The 25045-nt window shown below is 48.9% G+C and overlaps 6 protein-coding genes across 6 annotated transcripts; 4 read left to right on the top strand and 2 right to left on the bottom strand.

The window, feature by feature from the left end:
* Nucleotides 1–1400: 1400 nt before the first annotated feature.
* ehs1 (Calcium influx-promoting protein) lies at nucleotides 1401–3384 on the bottom strand (the record flags this gene model as incomplete). Its single annotated transcript, XM_031148984.1, has 2 exons — nucleotides 1401–2113; nucleotides 2160–3384. 2 exons carry the CDS (start codon nucleotides 3382–3384, stop codon nucleotides 1401–1403), a joined length of 1938 nt encoding a protein of 645 aa, XP_031004908.1.
* Nucleotides 3385–4094: 710 nt separating this feature from the next.
* Nucleotides 4095–4839, top strand: yop1 (the record flags this gene model as incomplete). Its single annotated transcript, XM_031148983.1, has 4 exons — nucleotides 4095–4148; nucleotides 4273–4488; nucleotides 4544–4665; nucleotides 4707–4839. The coding sequence occupies 4 exons, from the start codon at nucleotides 4095–4097 to the stop codon at nucleotides 4837–4839; spliced, it is 525 nt and encodes a 174-aa protein (XP_031004909.1).
* Nucleotides 4840–5732: 893 nt separating this feature from the next.
* Nucleotides 5733–8386, top strand: RFX1 (Transcriptional regulator; the record flags this gene model as incomplete). The annotated part of the gene is made up of 3 exons (XM_031148982.1): nucleotides 5733–5736; nucleotides 5822–6473; nucleotides 6538–8386. 3 exons carry the CDS (start codon nucleotides 5733–5735, stop codon nucleotides 8384–8386), a joined length of 2505 nt encoding a protein of 834 aa, XP_031004904.1.
* A 931-nt stretch (nucleotides 8387–9317) lies between these two features.
* FUB3 (Aspartate kinase) lies at nucleotides 9318–11148 on the top strand (the record flags this gene model as incomplete). The annotated part of the gene is made up of 5 exons (XM_031148981.1): nucleotides 9318–9493; nucleotides 9550–9630; nucleotides 9706–10033; nucleotides 10082–11000; nucleotides 11051–11148. 5 exons carry the CDS (start codon nucleotides 9318–9320, stop codon nucleotides 11146–11148), a joined length of 1602 nt encoding a protein of 533 aa, XP_031004905.1.
* A 7469-nt stretch (nucleotides 11149–18617) lies between these two features.
* hal4 (Serine/threonine-protein kinase) lies at nucleotides 18618–20261 on the top strand (the record flags this gene model as incomplete). Its single annotated transcript, XM_031148980.1, has 2 exons — nucleotides 18618–20078; nucleotides 20130–20261. The coding sequence occupies 2 exons, from the start codon at nucleotides 18618–18620 to the stop codon at nucleotides 20259–20261; spliced, it is 1593 nt and encodes a 530-aa protein (XP_031004906.1).
* A 1693-nt stretch (nucleotides 20262–21954) lies between these two features.
* Nucleotides 21955–23383, bottom strand: LHYA1_G004014 (uncharacterized protein; the record flags this gene model as incomplete). The annotated part of the gene is made up of 2 exons (XM_031148979.1): nucleotides 21955–23104; nucleotides 23184–23383. 2 exons carry the CDS (start codon nucleotides 23381–23383, stop codon nucleotides 21955–21957), a joined length of 1350 nt encoding a protein of 449 aa, XP_031004907.1.
* Nucleotides 23384–25045: the final 1662 nt, after the last annotated feature.

The raw sequence follows: 25045 nt of genomic DNA, 5'->3' as shown, positions 1-25045 counted from the left end.
ATGTGAGAAGGAAGGCCGTTGATCCGTCCTGATACAGTTTACAGTCCAGTCCAGTCCGGCGGGGGGAGGAGGGATACCAGAAATGTGCAGCTTTCATATGCCGGTCAGTGGTTTGAAAAGACCTTGGTTGGCCTTGGCAGAGCTGCCAGTGTAGGGTAGGGTAGCTCGCAGGTAACCGGCTTCAGCTGATGGCGCGGCGAACTAGAGCAGCCACAGGTCAGGAAGGCAGGACAGACAGCATTCAAGGATTTCAATGACCTGCAGCTGGTCCGTAATCCAGTACAATAATAGGTACCGTCCCGTCGTTGTTGCAGTATCGCATTTATTATTGGCTGGCGAGCAAAAGGAATGGGCAAATGGATTGTGTGAAGTAGTGTAGGAGGGAGTCTGTCTGCCAGGTCTTTTGAAGTTGAATGGAAGTAGAAGTAGAAGTGAAAGTTGAAGTTGAAGTCTCAAACACAACCTTTCCTGCAATACGACCTCAAGTGTCAAGCTGAAGAGCAAAGCCAGAATCGATTGGGTGTGGGCTGTCGGAGAAGAGGGGAGGGAGACCCTTTGGATGAGTGGTGGAGTGGTGGTGGGATGGATGGGAGGGGATGGAAGGAAAAGGTTAAGCGCCAGCTCGGACGCGACGCGTTTTGTTTACAAAGTTTTACGCGTTGTCCACCAATCAGCACGCGTCCATGCAAAGGAGTCTGGACACCTCCAAAACGTCTGTAAGGTAAGGTAAGGTAAGGTAAGGTAAGGTACGAATGTGAGAGTGTGACCAGTAGCAAAGTTAGTACTCCAGTACTACTGATACAGAAGCATCTCTTCCAACAACTGATTTTATCACAAATCGACCTCTCTTCCTTTCCTTCCTACCTCCCTACCTCCCTACCTCATTTCTCAATTTCATGCAATATTAACATCCTGAAATTGGATTTTGTACAACGCATCGTGATTCTTCGACTGCCGTCATCAACGTAGTGGAATGATCGTCCATGACGTGGGCAAGAAAGCTCAGGCCATCATGCACGTGCACGCGTGTCAAAGCTCGGGATTGTTCGGTCGATGGCCAGAACTCAACCCCTTTCCCTACCTCCTTTTATCCTCACCCCTTTTCACTCTTCGAATTCTTGAGATGCAGTGCGGTGAAAGTGGTTGATAAATGATAAACTTCTGATATGACCCCCATATGTAGCCTGGTCTGATACAAGATACAAAAGCCGGTCCCCTCCTCTATAGAACCTTTCGAGGACCTCAGCATAAACATGCCCTCGCCTCTAAGTACATTGGTCTTCGTAGGGCCACCCGTTCCTTATAGATCAAACTCCACGTCCTTGCGCCACCCAATGCTACCAAAACCCCAAACCCCAAAGACCCCATGCAAACTCAGACCAGAACCAGCTTTCTGCTGCTCATATGTACACTGTCCCCATTGCAACCAACATGAGAACCATTAGCACCTGCGAAGGTAATGCCAGACTACCAGCGGATAGCGAAGGAAGCGGCCCCGGGTAATTGCAATGAGCTGGGGTCATTTCACCTGTCGACGAATTACTAAATGCACCATTGATTTGCCCATAACTTTGGTTGAACGAAATACTGCCAGGTAGTGGGCAATCGAAAGTCATCGAAGCGGGGCAGCTTTGAACCACATGGTAGCATAAATCTTCACATGGAAGAAGCTCCTTATATGGTCCAGACGTTACATTCGCGTCAATCACTGGGTTGCGTGAATTCCTGACAAATGCACCTTGAGCACCTAGTTCGACATAATCCGGGTGATACGACCCATTTGGGAACGGGTAGCCCATTGCACGCACTCGAAGATAGTCTTGGGAATCGGTCGAGTTTTCAGTGCAGCGCGGGATTGCAACTGCACATAACCACTCCTTATATGCTGTAGTGCAATTATCACAGTTGCGGGCGAGAGAGTACTGAGCGGATCCAGTCGTTTCACAAGGTGTCATATTCAAAACATTCTGAAAATATCCGAATTGTTGCCTGGCATAGTTATCGTAGAAGTCGGCCAAGGCTGTCGAATTGGGAAACTTTGTTGGATTGCTTGGGACCGCGTATGACACCGCATCACAGAAGGATAGGTTGGTAATTACAGCACAGTTTCCATCTTGACGAGTCAGCTGGCTTTCAACCAAGGGATGAGAGAAACATACCTGAGAGGGTACTGAAGTTTGTCGCTCGGAAGACAATACCTCCACCTCCAACGATGCCGGATCCAGAACTCGTCGAGTTCCCATTCATAGCGAGGGCGGCACGGTATTTTGAACCACCAGACAGACCTTGGACGTAGAATTGCTCATCAGGCAACTGGTCAACTTCCCGCTTGGCCACAGAACTTCCCACTTGGATCCCCGGCTCCCCCTTCGTCCAGGCGCAGTAGGAATTTTCAAGCCCTACGATAGATTGATCACTCATGTCCCGGGCAAATAGACTAAACGGTGTTGAAACGTCCATCCATTTAGCGTGGTTTTGGCCATCTCCGTCGAGCTTCATCGGGTTACCAGCAAGTAATAATGCAGAGCCTGTGTCGCTATCCACCAGTGAAAGATTATCCGACGAATCGTAATAATAATGGTAAGGAGCATCAATAGAGGCCGCGATCTCAACCTCCCAAGGATGGTCTGTATATGTTGTTTGGGTGTTATTGTTGCCGAAGACCCCAAAGTAAACATCGCCTGTAGCATTGAGGGCGAGCATCACATAGCCTCCTTCCAACTCGATCATATCCTGAGGAGATGTCCCAGGACCAGGATTGGTATTGTTTGCTGACTGTGATACATACAACTGAAGTTGCGGCGGGGGTACATGTATGCTAGTATCAAGTGCTGTTGGCTGAACGCAAGCAGTGACAGAAATATATAATGTTCGAGAATTTGAGCTCGACTGTCTAGCTTTCAGTTTGAGGTCCCCACTCTCTTGACTGTCGTCTTCTAATTCATCTTCCTCAAAATCTCGTCCTTGAATCCGCAAAGGAGATAAAAAAGCTTTCGTTGTCGATTTCTCGCCATATAGCGAGGCATTAGAGAAGATATACGACACCGTTTGTCCCAAGGCAATGTTTGTCGTCTCTAGACGATTGTTAATTACTTCTTTAGGCTCATTGCCTGTAGGAGCTCTGCCAATGATTCCCCGATCGACACCTATGAATTCTGCCTCGTATGATATCTCTCCCCGTTCCAACTCTTCCATATCGACATCCAGAAACGGCCTCTCCAGTAACCGCTCGTGGTTGTGATCTTCGGGTCGTATTGAATCGACGTCGGTGGCATATGCAAAGTGAGGAGACGCAAACGTAAAGTATAACAGCAAGAGTAGAAGTGATGCTATGAGGGATGCTGCGAGCCGCGACTGTAGTGGGCTGAGCTTGGTGAGGGGCATTGTGCTCTCAGCGCACGGCGCATCGGGTTTCCGCGATGCTGAGTTTGGTAGGAAAAGATTCTACTGGTCGAAGGAACATTGGAGTCGCATCGCTGCGCTACTTTCTGGTGGTCGTCAACCTGTTGCTTAATCTCTGATTTTGGAGAGATTGTTGTGTGTAGGTTTTAATCTGACCTCCTTCAAACGTGAAGCTCAAACCTCTCGCCTCTCTATCTTCCTAGGTACCTTAGGCTAAGGTATCAACCCCTATTTTTAGCACTAGCCCTGAAATGGACGGTATAGTAAACGTAACGCATGTGAACGTGAACAATCCAGTACTCTTCTCAGCTCCCTTGATGCTTGAAGGTATATATAACTAGAATAAATATACACCATGCAGCTTCTTATAGACCCATAATACCACTTCTGAAACACTAAGGTACCTAGGTACCTAAATAATACTTAGTCTGCAATCCCGAATCTTGAATTGAGCTTGTCACGTGGCCATCACCCCGGCCAAGCAGGGTTATCGATCCTCCCAAAGGAAGCTACGTACTACTGGACAGTTCTTCCCTCATGCAAGTCGTCATATCTTCTTCCCCTTCAACACACTTGCAACGTCCTTTGTCCATCTCCAACACCAAACATTCCAGTTCAACAAGAACAAGCACGTTCTCCCAAGACTCTTTTTTTTGCAAGCTAATCGCACCTGTGCATATACACCATTCATCATGTCGTCCTTCCAAGACAAAACCCAGAGCTACATCGCTCACCTTGATAAGGAGGTAAGCACACAATGACCACGAGTTCTGCGCATCCAAATCGCCTGGCAGCTGCGATAGAGATTTCTTCGCTGCGCGACGTTGCGCTGTTGAATTAGAATCAAATACTCACTAATCGCTCAACCAGCTTTCCAAGTACCCAAGCTTGAACAACCTTGAGAAGCAGACTTCGGTTCCCAAGGTTTACGCCTTTCTCGGATTGGGCGCATTCTACTTCTTCTTCATCTTCTTCAACATCGCTGGTCAGTTTCTTACGAACATCGCCGGATTCGTCATTCCAGGCTACTACTCCCTGGAAGCATTGTTCTCTGTCGGCAAGGCCGACGACACTCAGTGGCTCACGGTATGCCACAACATCTGACTCCACTGCCAACAATATACTAATACTCCGCCTACAGTATTGGGTCGTGTTCGCATTTTTCACGGTGTTTGAAAGCGCTGTTAATGCTGTCTATTGGTTCCCCTTCTACTACACCTTCAAGTTTCTCCTCGTGCTCTGGCTTGCTCTTCCAGTCACTAGGTGAGTCTACCGACCCCTTCATTCGTGCGCCATACTGACAGCCCGTACAGCGGCGCTCAAGTCGTCTTCCGTTCATTCGTTCAGCCAGTATTCTCTCGCTATTTCACTGGAGCTGGCGCAACTGCGGCAAACCTTCGCTCAAAGGTCGACTCTGCCGGCGACAAGACCTTGTAAACAGTGCAAGCTAAGTAAGCCCCTTGAAAGGCTGGCCAAGCCGCTTCAACCAATATGATGGCAGAATTTTGGGGTTTTCATCAATTAATGAGTTATCGACTGGATTACGAAAGAGATGTCTCGGCCACAATGATATTTGTGGGTGGCTTATGCCGGTGGAGTCGTGGTGGAATATCGGAGGGTAGGGATAATGGGAAAAGGGATAACGGGACGAATCTCTTTTGGTCTTCTTGGGCTAGGAATCGTTTTATATGAATTGTTATATAGAGCTACGTGTGCCAAGTTTTTGCTGATATTGCGTTGTTATTGATCGTGAAGTGTAGAAGGAATGAAGTTTTATGAGTTGCCACTATGCTATATTATAGCCCCAATTCCTAACTTTCGCTATAAACTCGAGTATGATCAAAATAACAGGACTGTTCTTTTCCTCTATACGCGACTTTCGGTTGCAGTAGGTTTTATTTTCATCTTTAATAGCTAGATGCTACTCTGTGTCATATATTAGGCAGGTTTGTAATACGTATAGGCCATGTAAATGAATCAGGTTATACAATGCATTCTTGAAGCCGCGGCCGCGCCAAGGCCTTTAGTAAGCGGTCGCTCCTTCAACACATCCATCATAACACTTGAGGTAAACAACCATCAAATCCCCCCCCCCCCCCCCGTTCCCCTCCACGACTGTCAGCGATCTCTTGACGCCACGGCTTCATTATTGTATCCAGCGATACAATCGCCGATAAGGCGCGACTCGTGAACGACAATTTACACGCCAATACGACCAGGCGCGAGGCCGACAAATCTGTAAACAACCCCCAGCCAACTGCACTCGTAGCAGATTCGACGCTACCAGCAATTCCATAGAAGAAGCATTGTCGTCAATCCTAGCCGCTATCATGGGTGAGTGTTTTCGAGTCCCCCCTCGCAAGATTCCGTCACTATTTGCCTTCTGTCTGTAGATAGACCTGCTAACTCATCCAAACAGACCAACCACCAGCAGACCCCAAACTTCCAAAATCTAGGTCAAGATCAAACACCGCGGCTTCAAATAGAAGCAGAAAAAGACCACTCTCTAGAGCGTCAACTACCAGCGTACACAGCGGACTTACTCAACCACTTGTCAGTCAACAAAACGTAGATGCCACCACGGAATACCATACGCAATATTATGATCCGAATGCGCTTGCGCAACAAAGATTTGGGGACATGACCCACCAGATGACGCCCGAAGATATGGTCATTCAGTCGGCTTCGCAGCTGCAAAATCCCCGCGGTTATGATTTAGACCCGGCACTTGGAGGCGGTCCGCATCATGGTTTGCCCTATTCCCATGAGACTCAATACAAACCGGAGAATGGACGTCAATCTCTTCCTGTGGAGTATGGACCGAGCTATAATGAAGCCGACAGCCAGCTTTTGGAGGGTCGTAGCGATGAGCAAGATGAGGTTGACTCGTTGGCAGGAGCCAGTGGGCCAGCGAAGAAAGCCTCCAAATCAAGTGCGGCGAATGAGTTGGAGATGCGACAGCTATTTCAATCAAACAAGCACCGGTCTTTGCCAGAAGTAGCAAGTGAGCTGCAGGGAAATGAAAGAGGGCCGCAATCCGAAAGACAGCGACAAGTGTTTGCGATGCTCTGGTACGTATTCGTCTCCAGTAGCACATGTTGTCGAGTGCAGAGTGCTGATAGATATTTATCTTAGGATTAACCAAGTTTGTGATAAAGGTAAAGGTTCTGTACCGAGAGGTCGTGTCTATGCAAACTACGTGTCGAGATGCGCTACAGAACGAGTCACAGTCCTGAATCCTGCATCTTTTGGAAAACTTGTACGTGTGCTTTTCCCAGGACTTAAGACGCGAAGGCTGGGCGTGCGAGGTGAATCCAAGTATCACTACGTCAACTTCAGTCTCAAGGACGATCAACCGCAGTTGTCTGAGGCGCAAAATATGCCATCAATTCAAGGTTTTAATGATACGCCCAGCTTCATCCAAAGCTTCAGGTATGGCTTCACTCAATTCATTCCTGGTTTGGAGCTCACAGATACTAGCCAAAGCATGCCATCTCAAGCGCAATACCCTGTAGATAGAGCTACATTCCCGTCCCCTGAAATTGCTCAGATGCCTGAGCAGACAGGGCTGAGATGCGAAGGATTTATCAGACCCCATAGTCTTTACAACCATCCTGTCGTTTCAGGAATTTCTCAGCTTGAGTCCACAGCAAGCAAGGTGTCACAGCGGCTTCATTTTGCACCTATTGGCGAACCACCAGCTCAAGAACAAGCAGCCCTCACTCTTCCCAAGATCGAGCCTTTCGTACCAGCCGGTACAGATCCTGACGCTGCAACTGCCTTGACAGCCCTCTATCGTTCTCACTGCACTTCACTTGTAGAGTGCATTCGCTACTGCAAAGAAAAAATGTTCTTCCACTTATTCACCTCTTTCCATGGTACCCTCACGATGCCGGTACAGAAATTATTCGCGAATCCTAGCATCGCGCCCTGGATCGAAGCATGTGATTTTGTCATGTACCAGAACATGATGCGAACCGTAGCTCCACTGACCCTACAGGTAGCGCCAAAACCGGTCTTGGATACGCTGAGAAACATCTCAGAACGACTTGTTCCTCATATTCAAACGACTTTTCATGCCCACCCAAGGCACGTTGTTGACGCAAAAGTCGCCCCAGCGACGCTCTTTGCAGGGTTATTGGACCGCGAACTGAGAGTGAACCTGACAGCTCATGCCGCAGCAAATATGCTGTCAAATCCTGCCAATAGAGATCAGATGTACGAGGATTGGATCACCATGGTCCGAACTCGCAAGATCGCCGAGTGCGTCCCAACGAGAGGCATGGACGACGTAGTTAATCTGCTATTAACAGAATTGCGAGATCTTCTAGACCCGATTGGGGTTCCGTGGGAGATTGAAGGGGCAACACCGTATGGGGAAATGGCTCTGCGTACTGGACGTCAACAGCAAACGAGCATCCATGCAGACTCAACTACGGAAAACGTTCTTGATCGCTGGGTTAATTTCCTCGCATCATTGTCTGGAAAATTTCCTTACGCTACCCACGCCGAGATCGTATGGTGCGTCCAAAGTGTTGGAACAGCAGTTATGAGAGATCTCACTATATCACAAGGGAAGAGTTTTGGTGCATGGTGGGTCACAAAGTGCTGGATTGATGAAATGATCGTTTTCCTGGCTGAGCAAGGCGGATTTATGGACTACAAGACATCGCACGGGTCTCCCAACATCCAAGAAAAACAGGCCCTTGGGAGCCGCGCAGCGAGTCAACACGGAAGCCGTTATAGCAGCGGAAGCGATGAATTTCTTCGACACAACGGCGTCGAAGTTGCCAACTCGCAACCCATGGATGTCACAAGTCAAGCTGCGATGAATGCAGCCGCTGGCCAGGGTCATGACGATAGTGGAATTGGGATGCGAACGCCTGACGATGATTTCTCCATGGGAAAGTACGATTTCGACCGTAATAGATCTGGTCCTCAAATCGTGCCTAGCGATTTGTTGCGTCAGCCTTCGGCAGCCTGAGAAGAATCGTTGTTTTATTCCATTGGAGTTCACGTTTTGGGAGGTTACCTACTTCTTATTTATCTCTTTAGGGACAGGTTGGTTGGGATGAACGATTCTTACGACTCGGATGACGAAACGATTGGGTTTGTAGATTGGATGCACCGGTGTACATTGGGTAGGCTGCTATGCTTTGTATTAGGGAGACTACGCATTGGATGCGTAGTAAGGGGGTCTTTTTCTTGGGTCGATTCAGGATTGGTGGAAGCCAGAACATCTTTGGACGCTGTTATGGGTATGTTAGTGTAGGAGTTTGTGTATTTATTCATGTTAAGCAAGCATGCTGCAGGGGCGCAGGGGCGTACCCGGTCATTGGTTGCTATGTCTCCACGGATATCCTAGACATGCAATGCTATGATTACCGTCTTTTTGTTTGAACTTTACTTTTTGGTTGACCACAAGTGCAAAGCCACGAAAGGGACATGCAGGAGTATAGAGTGTTCCTTGCACCCGAGTGGAGGTGGACAGGCCTGGGATAGTAATTATGATTAGAATACCGGTACTTGCACCCAGTAATTGATATAGTATATTCCAAATCGAATCTAAGCGCCGTCAAATGCCCAGCTTCACGAAGCAGCTGACTGAGGTCTTGATCAATTGTGGCCCAGAATCATAGATATATCTGGGAGCTAAGCTCGAGAGTTTGAGAGCATTTGACTTGACAATATTTATATCAGATGCCGGTCTGGATGGACGCTATTGGTTCAACCTTATTCTATTTTCTATTTTAGCGTGCTGGGTTGGTACTAGCTAGGATACGGTACCTAGAAGGTAAGGTAGTGGGGTGGGGGTGCGGTGACGATTTCCTCGAGAGAAAACTTATGTTTATGACTCTTTCCCACGCTTCAACAGCTTCCAGCAGCACAGCATTCCTACTACAGCGCGCGGGAGAATGAATACTGCCACAGCCGTCACCGGGCATAGCAATGCTTCATCTGTATCTGTGTCTGTCCCAGCCAATGCCCCAATGCGCCAAAGGAACAACAGTAGCCAAGGCTGGATCGTCCAAAAGTTTGGCGGGACAAGCGTGGGGAAATTTGCTGTCAATATTGCAGAGGACATTGTACGGTCAGTTTGTATGCTCTTCGTTTCTGTTTGATAATACTAATGAATTGCACTTTTAGGGCGAGTTTAAAGGACAATAAAATTGCAGTTGTCTGCTCTGCAAGAAGCACCGGCAAGAAAGTCGAAGGTACAACAAGTCGGTCAGTCAAAAATTACCCCTCCTCCCCTCCTACCCCCCCCGTCCTTCGCTCGCGAAGCTGATGCAGAAGCCACAGTTTACTCGAAATCTATGGCGTCCTCGAATCCGTCAATTCCCTCAAAGACACAGAATCTATTCAATACGAAAGCCTGGTAACGGAATACGAAAGCCTGGTCCATGTCATTTCCGAAGACCATGTCTCCGCAGCCCAGTCGCATATCCAAGACGAGCGCATACGACTGGAACTCACAAAAGAAATTCAAGCCGAATGCAATGAACTCATAGACTACCGACTAGCTGCGGAGAGATGGCGTTTAGAGATAGATTCGAGGTCCAAGGATCGCATTGTAAGCTTTGGAGAAAAGCTTAGCTGTCGCTTCCTTGCAGCTTTACTCCAAGATCGGGTAAGTGACAACGTCTTATTACCATCAACGGAACTAACAATGTCCCAGGGGGTTGACTCCGAGTACGTTGACCTTTCAGATGTCGTGCATTTCAAGACCTCCAAGGGGATAGACTTAGAATTCTACAAAGAAATGTCTCTTGCTCTTACGGAAAAGGTGTTGGCTTGCGAAGAGAGAGTGCCGGTCATCACAGGTTATTTTGGCACTGTTCCAGGTGGCTTGATGGACGGGGAGATTGGAAGAGGCTATACAGACTTGTGCGCTGCACTGGTAGCAGTTGGGCTTGAAGCAGAAGAGCTGCAAGTCTGGAAGGAGGTCGATGGTATCTTTACAGCGGATCCCACTAAAGTACCTACAGCAAGACTTCTTCCTACCATCACTCCCTCGGAAGCGGCAGAATTGACTTTCTACGGATCTGAAGTCATTCACCACCTTACCATGGACCAAGTCATCCATGCAACACCTCCAATAAGAATACGGATTAAGAACGTCAAGAATCCCCGAGGCAACGGCACGATTGTACTCCCTGACCCAGCGCTCGGGACTGGCCAGCTTTCACATTCAAGAAGCACAAGTTCATTAAATGCAAGGAAAACGCCGAGGCGACCAACAGCAGTTACTATCAAGGACAAAATTTCCGTCATCAACGTTCACTCGAATAAGCGATCCATCTCTCATGGTTTCTTTGCAAAAGTCTTCTCTATACTCGACAAGCGGCAGTTATCTGTAGACCTCATTTCCACCAGCGAGGTCCACGTTTCCATGGCCATCCACTCCGCTAATATCGCAGATGACGAGCTCCTAAGAGCAAAAGGCGAACTGGAGCAAGTGGGAGACGTAAGCATCCTGAATAACATGGCCATTCTCTCTTTAGTGGGCGCAGAAATGAAAAACATGATTGGAATCGCCGGTAGAATGTTCTCTACATTGGGAGAAAATAACGTGAATATTGAAATGATATCTCAAGGTCAGCCCCAAATCTTTTGATTCCTGGGTAATGAACACTGACAACTTTAGGGGCGAGCGAAATAAATATATCCTGCGTTATAGATGGATATGAGGCGACGAGAGCTATGAACATACTGCACACGAATCTTTTTACTTTTCTCGAATAAAAGAAGCGAAATTTTACAGTTGGGTTGGGTTGGACAAAATGGCATCTGAATGCATTATGGCGTTGCATGTTTGATTTAGGGTACGCGTATTGGTGTAGCTGAAGGCTTGGGATGATATTTGGAGCGTAGACATAGATTGATTCTAAATGATTTAGAGGCGAGCTGCTCAAAGAGGCATTTCTAAAATATTTAAACCTACTCTTTATTATTATGCCCGAGTGGGCCATCTCCGAAAGCGTTTGCTCATAGTGACATGCAGCAAGTTAGTATCTTACAGCACTTGCTTTCCCTCGAAGGAGCTTTTCTTCTAACTGACACGCACCATGCCTTATATTCCCTATTGTCAGAGCCTCCAAGCGAGGGCACATCATGAAGAAGCCGGTCCCACTAACTTCAATGAAGCTTTTGATCAGTAACCTATTTTCGATCTGTTTCGCGTCTCTCATTCTATCATTTTCGTAGGCAGCAGGTAGCTTTGTTCCGGAATGTTCCTCGTTGGATACATCTTATTTGGCTTCTTTTCCCAAAGTGATCAGGCGTTCTCAGATTCCTCTATGACATTGGACGTTAGCTAGCTGGTCGCTCCGTGAGATGTCGAAATAGGAATCAGGTGTGCCGGCTGGCTGCGTGAGACGAAGTGTCAGTCAGGTAGCTGAACGTATCTAGTTTGGCCTTGATGATAGTTCTTGTTCTCTGAGAGCATAGGGGTATTTCCCTGTTCTGCTCCAACTATCTCATTTTGGCCCCTCCGGTCGTCCTTGTCGCGCAACCGCTTTCAACGATAATATGCCGACTTGACGCCATGATCAGCTCTGCAGCGGCAGTAACGAGCTGCAATGCATGGCAAAATGGCGAGGTCTGGACTTCAAGATGGCGGATTCGTGCGTGAGAGCATGCGAGCATGTTGTACAGCTCACTGTCGGCTCCCGCTGACGATTTTCCCATCCGCAGCGTTGGTGCCCAGTGCACAGCTCGGATGGTTTGCCTTGAATGTTGTGCCCCAGAACTAGTGGGGGGGGCGAGGGAGTTTAGCTTGAGGGACACAGTACTCCGTACATGACGTATATTGGGACCCAGCTTTGTGTTTTGTATGACCCTTTATGCGGTGGTGTTCAGCAGAACTGTCGACGACTGCATTGTTTGTAAGGCAATCCCTTGGGCCGTAAGGTCATTTACGTATGGGTCATTAACGAAAATGAGGAATAATTCCATCAGGAAGGTTGTTTAGGACTTTTACCGGCCATGAGGAAAGCGGAACGAGAAACGTGACGTTAAAGAGCAACACTTCTGTCTGCACACATACATGCATGACGGGCCAGTACAGCGTTCTACACAAGCTCTGCACAGGTTCATCCACCCGGCACTTACTGTATAGGACGTCTCTGCAGGTTGGTGAAAGCTTGCAAGTCTTAAGAGTAAGGTAGGAAAGACGTTTTCTTAATGGCAAGTGGTGGGCAGGCAAGAAACATGACAGGTAGGATTTGAGTTTATCCCCAAATGAGCAGCTTATCAGATGCGGGTCGCCAGGCCAGGTACTGTACAGTATGTACTGTATGATGTGATGGAAGAAGCATGGAAGAAGCGTGGCGTGGAAGCGTGGAAGGGCAGGGGCAGGAGAATGGCGCTTGTCCCGGGAACGTCCAATTATGGCACGGCTCAGGTTGATAGATTGATAGGTTGGTTTAGGTTTACGGAGATGTCTCCGCACAGTTCCAACGTACTACGAAGTACTACTCCGTAGTAGAAATATACCGTAACGAGGGTCAATGCAATACCTTACCTTACCTGAACTACCTTAGGACAATCAGTTTTTGGACTGCGGTGTGCTGACCGGTGTGTTGGTAATTTACGAGTATCTCGGCTTGGTGTTGCCTTCGGTACCGGCCGGTTCTCGGGCGCAAAGCGGGATCGGGAGTAGCAATGCAGCCTCAGGCAACTTCATCCTGCCTTTTTTCCACTCAGATATACTTTTACCTACTCTCGCAATGGCAAGTACAGTACAGTATGATGATGAATTAGTACCACACGCCCCCCACTACGCCATGTGTCTATTGAAATGGCTAACGCGCTCATCTCCATCTCATTAACACCGCACAGCTCTGTGACAGGAGAGATGCTGTGCCCCGCCTGCCGGCAATCTTGTACTGTAGTGCTACTCGCACGCTCACTGGATAACGCAGGCGGAACTCGGCGCACCTGCACCTGCACCCCCCTCTCCCCCTGCCCCTGCTCCTCCCCCCAACTTATCAGCGCTGCCACTACTACGGAGTAGAGAGGTGTCACAGACTCACAGGAGGCTTTCCTTTGCAATTTTCTTTGGCAAGGGTGCGCTCGCAGCTTCTTACTTTGGAATTACTCCGTACGCTGCAATCTGCTACAATCTGTTGGAGACTCCTCTGGTTGCATGTCCTGCCTGCCGTTCTCTACCCTACAGTACCTCTGTAATCCTCCCAGCACTCATCTTCAATGAGGCACGAGTGGTGGGTAGGGTAGGGTAGGACACAGAGGGGGACAGACCAGATATCAACTCGTCCATCTTGACGAATGGGAATGGGATTTGTATGGTTTGGCTGTACATCCACACTTTCGGGCATATTTCTGGATTCTTGGAGCTGATACGAGGACGTGAGATTAGAGCTTCTCTATGTGGATATCCTCCTATCTGCGTCTCTTTACACATGGCCACCCAGCCCTACAACTTACTCCATCCAGCAAACACATGCTATCCATAAGTCATATCACCGTCTAGCTAGCCCTACCCTACCGAGGGGCTTAGCAGACACATGTTATCTATGTCGTTTTGTCGCCTTGCCATGCTTACTTATATTGCTCCTGATCTTTCCGCACTCATTTTCTCCCACCTAGCTTATCCCACCAGAGCGGTCAAGGTCCACAAGCTGTCCCCCCAAAACCCCACGCTCTGCAGATCTTCTATTTTGGACTTCCACTTCTCTTGTCCCCATTTAATTTCTTTTCTTACTCAGTAGCAGCCGTCTTGTTTTCCTGTCAACGACCGGCCGCGCAAACTTCTTACACGCGTTTGACTAGCCCTTACAAACGGCTCGGAAGGGGCCGCTCTGATCTATCCCGTGTCAGAAGGGGCTCGCGAGGGTGACTCCGTGGATATACATAACGAAGTGTTCTGCGGGCTGGGAAAGTTGCTATGTTTGGGGGACAATAAAAATGTTCTCAAGGAGATAACGCCCCGCAAGTTAAAGACTTTGTACAACTCTACCGACCATCTTGTTTGAGTATATTCATATCTTCCACACACATTCCGAGTATATAAAAGGAGTACATAATTAAGAGTCATGGGTTGGGTATGCCATCTTTCTGGTGTTCTCTGGTTCATACTCACAAAGAACGCAGGTTGAGAGAACGAACATGGCGGTGGCCAAAAGTATTGTTGGACGGCGGTTCCGCCTCGAGTTCTCTGGGCACAGATATGAGAGGAAAGGTTCGAGATTCTTGACCGAAATAAGAGCCGGCCTAGCAACTTTCTTTGCGATGGCATACATCATTTCTGTCAATGCTTCAATTACAGCAAGCAAGTCATAGTCCACGATCTCTACAAGCGTACGCTAATGGTATTCCAGCAAGTGGGGGAACATGTGTCTGCGATCCTAGCCCAGGTTTTGAGGACCCTTATTGTTTGAACAAAAGCAATCCGTCGTTTATTGGATATGCGAAATGCGCCCAGGAGGTCAACCGAGACTTGGTCACCGCCACGGCTGCTATCGCAGGGCTTGCGAGCTTTAGCATGGGACTTTTCGCAAACATGCCAATTGCCTTAGCACCTGGAATGGGTCTCAATGCCTATTTCACATACCAAGTTGTCGGCGTTAATGGACAGGGCCCTGTAAGTTATCAGCTTGCGCTGACTGCTATATTCGTGGAAGGCTTGATTTTTGTTGCTCTGTCAATACTTGGACTCCGGCAATGGCTGGCGCGGACCATACCTCAGAGCCTCAAAATTGCCAGCGGCGCTGGAATTGGCCTTTACCTAACACTCATCGGGCTCACATATAGTGCTGGGATTGGTGCAATAACAGGAGGCAGTACTGACCCTCTACAACTTGCTGGGTGTGTCGAAGATCTTCGAGACCCCATCACCGGTATTTGTACGTCTGGCAAGATGCGCAACCCAACGATGTGGGTTGGGATATTTTGTGGAGGAATATTCACGGCCTTTTTAATGATGTACCGGGTCAAGGGTGCTATCATCGTTGGGATACTTTTAGTTTCAGTCATCTCCTGGCCACGAGATACGGCCGTCACTTACTTCCCTCACACCACTATCGGTGATTTTAAATTCGACTTCTTCAAAAAGGTGGTCACTTTTCACCCCATAACCAAGGTTCTTGGCGTGCAGGATTGGAATATCTCAGGCGCACACGGCGGACAATTTGCTCTAGCACTAATTACCTTCCTGTACGTTGATATTCTGGACGCTACGGGGACGCTTTATTCCATGGCACGGTTCTGCGGTGCTATCGACGAAGATACGCAAGATTTTGAAGGAAGTGCGGTGGCGTATCTCGTGGATGCAACGAGCATCACAATTGGGTCAGTCTTTGGTTGCCCCCCTGTTACCGCTTTCATCGAGTCGGGAGCTGGAATATCGGAAGGTGGAACGACAGGTATCACGGCCTGCGTGACAGGTATCTGCTTTATCATCTCCATATTCTTTGCACCTATATTTGCGAGTATACCACCATGGGCAACGGGTTGCACATTGATTCTTGTTGGCGCCATGATGGCCCGAGCCTGTATAGATATCAACTGGCGGTACATCGGCGATTCAGTCCCAGCATTTCTTACCATGGCAGTTATGCCTTTCACGTACTCCATCGCCTATGGCCTTATTACAGGTATTGTCACCTACATCATTCTCAACACCGGCACATGGATCCTAGCCAAGGTCTCTCAGGGTCGAATCATCCCCCCGAATTACGAACAGAAGGATTACTGGACATACAAAGTAAGAGGGGGCCTGTTGCCATCGTGGTTGAAGCGTATATGCAAAGGGAAGAAGGACTTTTGGAGAGATTGGGACTTTGACGCGGAGGAATTGGGTAGCCATGAATCCTACGCTATGGCAAAGAACAATAGGGGGAGCGGCATGAGCCAAAGTCAGAGCGGAGGAGCAGCGGAGCCTGCATCACCTATGGCAGGCGTGACGACTGAATCTCCATGGGAAAGAGAGTTGCCAGTCATAATAAGATCGACGGGATATGCTGAGTCTGGGCCCTCGAGGAGGTGAGGAGATATACCGCGCGAATTATTTTCGGAACCAGGGCTAGGTGGACGAAAAAGGAGATAAGAGGCTCGCTTTTTGTATATCAAATACCGGTATATCGAAGGTCAAATGAAAGGCCTCGGATAGAGAACGTGTGATTCCTCGTTTAGATTACGAGGTGTGCCACAGAAAGAAAGATCGATTCAAGATTGTCTTGCCTGGGTCGGGTTGTACAGTACGCATGTCTGTCTGGAAAAGGAGCTGCACGAAACGCATTGCGACTGGCTGCCTTCTGGACAACGAGTATATAGTAAGATGAGATATCTAGCTTATTTGCGACATAGCTGTCACCAAGGGCTTTCTTTGCCCATAGAATTGATCTTGATTGTTCTTTTCAACAGACATTTTCATGTTATCTCGTGTTACCGCTTTGGCAGCAATGATCATCTCTGCTTACCTTACCTTACCTTGCCTCGCACAGCGTTCAGCAGACCGCCATTCTGGACCTGCAGTCGCACATGCTAAAATATATTTCTCTCCCCATAGATTGCCAGCACATTTCGGACTGGGCGGCCGAACACCACTTAGCTATTGACGTGCAAGGCAAGGTTACATGCTACATCTTACAACTTATGCAGTAAAGGGCCGGCACGGTCGTTACCAGGCGGCTGGAAAGGCCGGGAGCTAATTCCGTGGAGGTGAGTGGTACTCTAACCGTGTCTCTTGCAGTATGTATGTATGTATGTATGCAGGAGCTGCAGTACAAGTAATTGACGCAATGCAATGGTTCAACGGGTCAATGAGAAGGAGAGGATAGAGAGAAAGATGCGGGTCAGGGAGTACGGGTGGTAGGTAATATGGTCGTCGTCGATCGAGGGAAGGGTGCGTTGATAAGGTATGTTGATCTCGGGTCGAGGAGACAAGACACAGACACAGGCACAGATGGGTGTCTGGATCAGATGGGGATTCTGATACCGGACCGTATGAGAACATGTTGTTCTTGTCGTCGCCGCCAACCTGTATGAAAAGAAGTGTAAAGTTGGAAGGACGCGCAAGATTTGAATGGTGGGGCAGTGCAGTTCCAGATCTACACGCCTAGGATGTGACGTAAAACGAAAGAAAAAAGAAAATAGGGCTGAATCATAGCGTACTTACTGTACGGGGCGGCACAAAAGAAAGAGTTTCTTTTAGGGCAAGGCCCCTGATTTAGGAAGTTCAGGGAGGTCTAGTAGAAGGTACGGTGTAATACAGTCGAGTACAGTACTGTACTGTACTGATAGGTAAGCAGAGGCTGTTCCTGCCAGAAGGATATTGAGTAGGGGGAAGTGAACCAGTATATTGAGAAACAGAAATACCTATGCACCTATGCTATGCTATGCTTCTGCTTCTGCGACAAGCACTGCACTGATACTTACTTCTATAGTATTATAATATTGCTACCTTGAGTACCTTTATAGTTATTCTAAAACTGCTGAGCCTTTCCATCAGGAATACTCGGTATATACCTCGGGTAAGGGGTACACCATGTGGATACTACACGTCTATACGCCTAATATTCGCCAGGAACTTGCACGGCCTCGTTCATACGGAGTACCACTTGAGTGTATGCAGTAGATATGTACCGAGCTGTAGGTAGTTGTAGCTGTCTGTACCTACTACTTGTACTTGTACCTCTACCTGCAAACCTCATTACCTGTTCCCTACTTTGATCCGCACCAACCAAGCCAATACAGTCAGTAATCCACAATCGCCTGCCACCCAGCGCAAATGCTGGAATTAAATCCCTCATACTGCTCACTACCTACTGACCGTCTGGCCCGTTTTTAGTAAAGGCAGCGCAATAACACAGCACAGCACAGCACAGCACAGCACAACACAACACAACCCTCCCTCCGCCGCCTGATCTAATTCTAAATCACATAAGCCATCCTCCCTCTACCACCCGCTGCCACGGCCACTACCAACCACACCCACCACACCGCACCACACCACAAATTTTCCACTTGCGATCGATCCTTCAACTCCCATAACTCCCACATCTACCTGTCCATATCAACCCCCCACTCGCCCACTCGACACCCCGTTGCGATAACCACCTGCTTCTCTCGAGCGGAAAACACAGTTTTGACTTCTCGACGTTGGGGCATCTTACGGGCATTGCCCGATGCAGGTGCAGCCCCTCGTGCAGTGAGTGCAGCGTTTGAAAGCCGAATCACACACGACAACCAAGATGGCCACCGTAAATGCGCCGCGGGCCTCGCTCACCACCGAAAAAGGACGTTCTTCTCCTCCAGTTTCGTCGGCTTCATCGGCAGTCAGCTCTTCTACCTCTGCGGAGTCTCGTCCGGGCCAGAATGGAATCATTGTGCCTAGCATTGAGCATCTAAACGTCAACGGGACTGCTGCGCCACACTCCGATTTACAGATCGCTGTTGCCGGTGCGGCTGTCGAGAAACCATCCATGACAAAGCGTCTCACTCGAATGTTCTCTACGAAAGAAGCTATGCGATCGGAAACCAGTATAAACTCTCAGTCTACGAACGGTACCTCTAGTCCCAAGAAACCAGATACCACCACGCCTTCCAATAATTCTCCAAAGCCGAACCCGCCCTCCCGGAAAGCCTCTTCGACAGAAAAGACATCTAAACCAGAGCCCAAGCCAACCATGGCGATACCAAAAGATAAGAAGGGTGCGGCCGGCATCTCTAGCCAGCGATATGTCACCAACCCTGAACTGCCTGGTGGGCACGAACATCACCTCAAGAGCGCGAGGAGACAGGAGAAGCTATCCGACATGTTCCGCAACGTCATAAGCGGCAGGCAGAGAAATGCCGAGCATCCACATGAGGGAGAGCAACAATTGTCACTCATGTCTGGCTGGGTTGACCAGCTGAAGAGCGAGCGAGAAAGCTTGGCATCGGATAAAAAGGGTGGACCAAATGCTACTGCAACGTTAGTGGAGAAGTATGGAAAATGTCAAGAGATCGTTGGTCGTGGAGCCTTTGGTATCGTCAGGATATCCCACAAACGGACCGAGGCAGCTGGAGAGCAGCTTTATGCCGTCAAAGAATTCCGTCGCAGACCCGAAGAGAACGAAAAGAAGTACAGCAAGAGGCTCACCTCGGAATTCTGTATATCTTCGTCGTTGCGACACCCCAATGTCATCCATACACTCGATCTCCTGCAAGACTCGAAAGGCGACTACTGTGAAGTCATGGAGTTCTGCGCAGGTGGGGATTTGTACACACTTGTGCTCGCAGCCGGAAAGCTCGAAGTTGCTGAAGCAGACTGCTACTTCAAACAGATGATGCGTGGTGTCGAATACATGCACGAGATGGGTGTTGCTCATAGAGATCTAAAACCCGAGAATCTCCTTCTCACAACTCATGGCTCACTCAAAATCACTGATTTTGGGAATGGCGAGTGTTTCCGTATGGCTTGGGAAGCAGATGCTCATATGGTCTCCGGACTCTGTGGCTCTGCTCCATATATTGCTCCTGAAGAATATATCGACAAAGAGTTTGATGCCAGAGCTGTTGATGTTTGGGCCACCGGTGTCATCTACATGGCTATGCGTACTGGGCGGCATCTTTGGAGAGTAGCAAAGAAGGAAGAAGATGAGTTTTATGAAAGATATCTGCAAGGAAGGAGAGACGAGGAAGGTTATGGTCCTATTGAGTCATTGCATCGGGTAAGTCTTCTTTAACTCCTTTAACCCCTATATCCATGCTGACAAACATAGGCTCGTTGCCGGAATGTGATCTATTCTATCTTGGATCCAAACCCAGGGCGTCGTATCACTGCATCCCAAGTGCTAAAATCAGAGTGGGGTCGTGAGATAAAACTGTGCAAAGCCGGCGAAGAGGGTCTTTAACAATTACCGGCTGGGGGACAAAAGCTCGAGGTCAAACATTAAGCTCGCGCAACACTTTCGCGCCCACGCTCGACCCCCAGCACACATCTCTTTGCATCCTTACGCCTTTTTACGATACGATGACGGGGATGAAATGGAATATCAATGTTCCTTATCATACAACATGGCAGCACGAGAGGATTGGAGTTTTACGGCGTTTCTTTTTTTACGGGGGTTTTAGCAATGGCGTTTGGGAAAGAACGAGTACGAGTAAAGGTAAAGGCAAATGGGGAAGCTACTTACAGTACCCAAAGGAAGGAAAGAAGGGCGGTTGGCTCATTTACGTATGCCTGTTTGTTTTTTACGCCCTCTGCTATCGAACTCAACCATGGTTTTTTGCAACTTGTGATTGGGCTCATGCTTCTGCAGCGAATAGGCATTGCGGTAGTCTCTAGTTCCTAAGGGGGTATCTATTGTAAAGACAGACCTTTGTAGATATGAGAGAGAGAGAGAGAGAGAGAGAGCGCCTCCAGGGGGAACAGTAGCGATGAAGATCAAATCTAAAACTCTTGGAAGCATAAGCATACGATAAACTGTATATTGATGTGCTCGTGCTCGTCATGACTCGTATGACCTGCAATATAACAAGTACTCGAGTAATACACGGTATTTTGTGTTGTCTCCCCCTCAATTGCTTGCTCAGACGTTGTGGACGTGAACCTCGGTTCGGGACGCCAAAGACAATTCTTACTGCCGCTTTGACGGGATTGCCCGATATCCGTATACAGTTTGCGGGGGAGGTGAGGAGGGGGTGACTTGCATAATTTGTGGGGAAGAATGGGGTGAACGAACGGGGTTGGATTTTGCTTCCACTCGCGCGGGGAGGATTTCAAATTATGGTTATACGTAAAGAGTGAATTAGGGATTTGACGAGTCACGACTGCGGATAATAGGGGTTATCAAATATCTACTCCGAGTATGTAGACCGCAATACTGTACCTACTTTGCGGGATAAAGTATAGCAACCAACAAGGAGGGAATTTGAAGGCTTTTGAGTTCACTTAATAAGGGCAGAACAGGTCAAGGTCCAGTGAGTGCACAATGCTAGAAACTTAAAAGTATGAGCAAGTAGCTACTAGTACGGTATCATAAGTTCAAACCCAGAAGGGCGGATATTACATGTAGGCACCTCAACACCCCAACGCCTATCCAGCATCATCCACAATAATCTTTCCACCCCCTTCACGAAAAGCGTCTCGCAAACAATGCGTGGGCAAGCAAAACTGCCAAGGACGGGAAATGCAACCAGCCGTTTAGTTGCTACATCCAAAACAAAGAATTAGAATAACCATGTCCGTCCATCAGTCCTCATTTCATATTCGTCTTTCTCTCGTCACCCTGTCCCATCATCCATTCCCAATATGCCCCCTACCACACTCTTTCCCTAAACTACCGTATTTATTAACGCCAGTCCTGTCACCAGCCAAAAGTTCGAACCGAAGTTATAGTTGTGAGACAAAGGAGAAGTTTTATCGACAAGACATAGCGAGGTCAGGTAGTTCCAACCCGACAAAAACCGTCGAAACTCGACATCCAAAGGAATACAGAAATGGTATACTGCTTGAAGAGAATACGGAAACAAGGATAATGTATATATCAACTTGCAGAAGGTTGCAGGTAGCGAATTGAGGCAAAAATCTTGAGCATACTAAAATCATGAGTGGAAAAGGTCCCATGCCCGGTCACACAGACGAATGAACTCCTCTTTCTTCTTTTGCTGCGTGCTTGGGCTGTCTCGTCCTTCGCCGAACGGCCCCCTTCGTGAAGTTGCAGGACCATTGCCAAGCGGCGGGCTTCCGCCGTCTTCATACTCCGCTCGGGCTCGTCTGCGGCCACCACCACTTCGATTCGTCTCTGCTTGTCTCATGGCATTGCCGGTAAGTGGTGATGGGGGTGTGGGTGGTTGGTGGCCACCATAATGGACGAGTTTAGGTAGCAGTTCAGGGCGACCACCCGCAAGCTCGACTTGCGCCTCCTCGGCCGAGCGGTACTCTCGTGGTCTCGCCGAATGTGGAGGTTGTGTCTGATTATGGTTGGGAGACGGAAAAGCTGGCCGTGAGTTTGAGTGAGAGGAATTAGAGGCGGAGTTAGAATTGATAGGCAGCCCTGCAGTGAATGGGCCTCTCCCAGAAGCCTCGCGGTGTGCACCTAGTCCATTTTCCGCGAATACATCGGTGATAGGTGGTAGACGGTTGCTGGTTTGTGTCGCTGGAACGTGATGAATGTGAGAAGTGTTTGACAGATTCGAGGGTTGGTTAGCAATGTGACGAGTCAACGGATGCGGTTGATGCCGTCCTGTGAAACTCTGGTTGAGTGGAGCAGACTGAATTACTCGTTCGTTCGCGAACTGCTCGTGTGACGGTGCGACGATGCTCAGGCCTGGAGGCGCCTTTCTCTTTGATGTACCAGGAGTCTTGGCTCCAAAGCCCCCGAAGTCTCTCTCCTTTGCGCTCTCCGTCGGTGCATCGCCAGGCCTGGCCGTTTGTTGTAACCTAGCCTCGATGATGTGTCTTTGTTGCTCTCGGACCGAGATGCTTCGCTGCAGTTGTTCCCTCATCGTTGGATCTTGTGTGACGAATCCGGGCGACAAGCACGCCAATCCCACGTCCTGAATGCCGAGTCCGCCACTTTCCCCTCCTCTCGACGTCAATTGACCAGCGGACGGTCTCGATGTGCCTGGGTTCACACCGGATGTGTTCTTGGAGAGATCGAGCTTTCGTGGCCTATGACGGGACGTTGGAAGATCTGGCGAGGATGGAGGTTCCTTTTTCACGATTATCTTTGGCGGGACGCCATTCCGAGAACTGCATAGAGAGCCATTGTCAGTGTTCATTCCTACGCGGCATATAATAAGATGGTAGGAACCAAATGAATTAAACATACGCATTCGGGGAGCTTTTGGATGTGGGCGTAGACTTCGGGCTTCCACTACCGCTCCGCTGTGCTGACTGATTATTCGGTGTTGCCGATGCAGACGTTCGCTGCGCTGGGGGCGAGTGCGAGGGCGCTGAGGGCGCGATATCTACATACGACGAGCGGTCATGAGGTGCTGGCGACGGAGCCATTGCGATGGCGGTACTCATGATGCCCTGCGCCGTGCAAAAGTTGCGATGCGAGGGGAGAGGGGCCGTTTTAAATCCCGTCGCTTCAAATAGTATAGTACCGGTACCTGTTCAAACTTGCACCTTCCCTTCCAGTCTTCTCGTACGCAGCTTATTTCGTTTCGATGAATAGACGTCGGCTCCGTGCGTCTTGTGTATTATTTCTTCCCACTTAACGAGAGACCTTGTGCCACCAAATCAGAGCGAACTGTTGCTGGCTGGATGGCTTGCCGGCTACCGTTGCTCCTATACTAGGAAATGCGGTGGGGGTCTGAGGATGACAGGTGGAGGTAAGGCGAGGTGAGGTAGACGTAGAGAGAGTACTTCGTAAAAGAGAAGAGAAGAGAAGAGAAGAGAAGAACCGAAGCAGCAGCAGCAGCAGCAGAGCAAAAGGGAAAGGGTAGGGGGTAGCGGTGAGGTTTTATGAATGCTGTACTCGTACAGTAGCTATGGAGTAGTGGAGGCTTGAAATGCTTCGCGGTGTTTAGTTGTTTCAGAGACGGGGGCAAGAGAGAGGAGGGGGGATGCCTGTGCGCAATAGTAGCAGGGAGCGCATACAATTCGGACAGGGGGCCCAGTAGAGTGCTGTACGAACAGTACGAAGGTACTCTGTAGTAACTCGTAAGCCCGAGCCCAGCTGCCAGCCCAAGCCCAGCCCAGCGTGCCCTCCCCTCCCCCCTCCCCCTTCCCTCACTCGTTTCTTTTAGCGCGACAATGGGAGTTTTGGGACACCCACCAGCTGGAGGAGGGGAGCTGGGGACTCGGGAAGGCCATCGATTTCAATGTCTGCGCGCCAATCATCGCTGTGCCAGCACGAATTTGCAACCATTGCTGGATCGCACGCTCGTGACCAAATCATCCAGTTCTGTACAGTACTGCACCAGTTAACTACCACAGTACTGCCGGTAGGGAGTGCGTGGGGATTCCGTAGCATTATTCGTTTGTATAGGTGTATCCATACTACGTATGGTTCGTGTCTTGAACTGTTTTTGGAACTCCAGGATTCAAGGTCAAAGCCGAGCATGCGTTAGACTGTTTGCAGTAGATAATCAATAAGAAGATATTGATCTATAAGAGACCGGCGCCCCCCTTTTGCCAAGTAGAGAGGGCCATAGACCATAACAGGTACCTATCACAAATGGCCTCTACACCGAGGTGGCTTTTCGAAATAAATGAACACACGACTGACTTCTGACTTCTAGAAGCTATCGATACGGGAGCGCGGCAAGAAGTTCCCAGATGTAGAAGGTCGTGGATAGACCATGTACTTCGTATTGAGAAACTTCACTTGTGCTCTAACTGGTTCCCTCGCCCTCATCCTATTCCTCACTGAGTGCGCCGCAATTGGTACACTTTAGATGCCCTAAAAGCCTAAAAGGCTAGAGGTAGGGTTGGACAAGCAGAAAATACGACTCCATGCTGTTGGGTTTCGAGTTGCAGCCCTCTTAGAGGCTGGCCAGGGCGATGGCTCTGCAGGATCCTGTGAATTCAATATTTCATCCCCCAGTACTCGCATTCCCATTCTGCAGCCATATTAGCCGCACTATGAACAAGCATCCATAGCGACCGTTTCAATGAGGCTACCCACAGTCGCCGAAATTTAATCTATATCACACTGTAAAGCCATCCCATCTCATCCCATCC

Source organism: Lachnellula hyalina (genome assembly GCF_007821495.1).
Source record: "Lachnellula hyalina strain CBS 185.66 chromosome Unknown contig00077, whole genome shotgun sequence".
NCBI classification, from domain to species: domain Eukaryota; kingdom Fungi; phylum Ascomycota; class Leotiomycetes; order Helotiales; family Lachnaceae; genus Lachnellula; species Lachnellula hyalina.
This window is presented reverse-complemented; position numbering and strand designations above follow the sequence as displayed.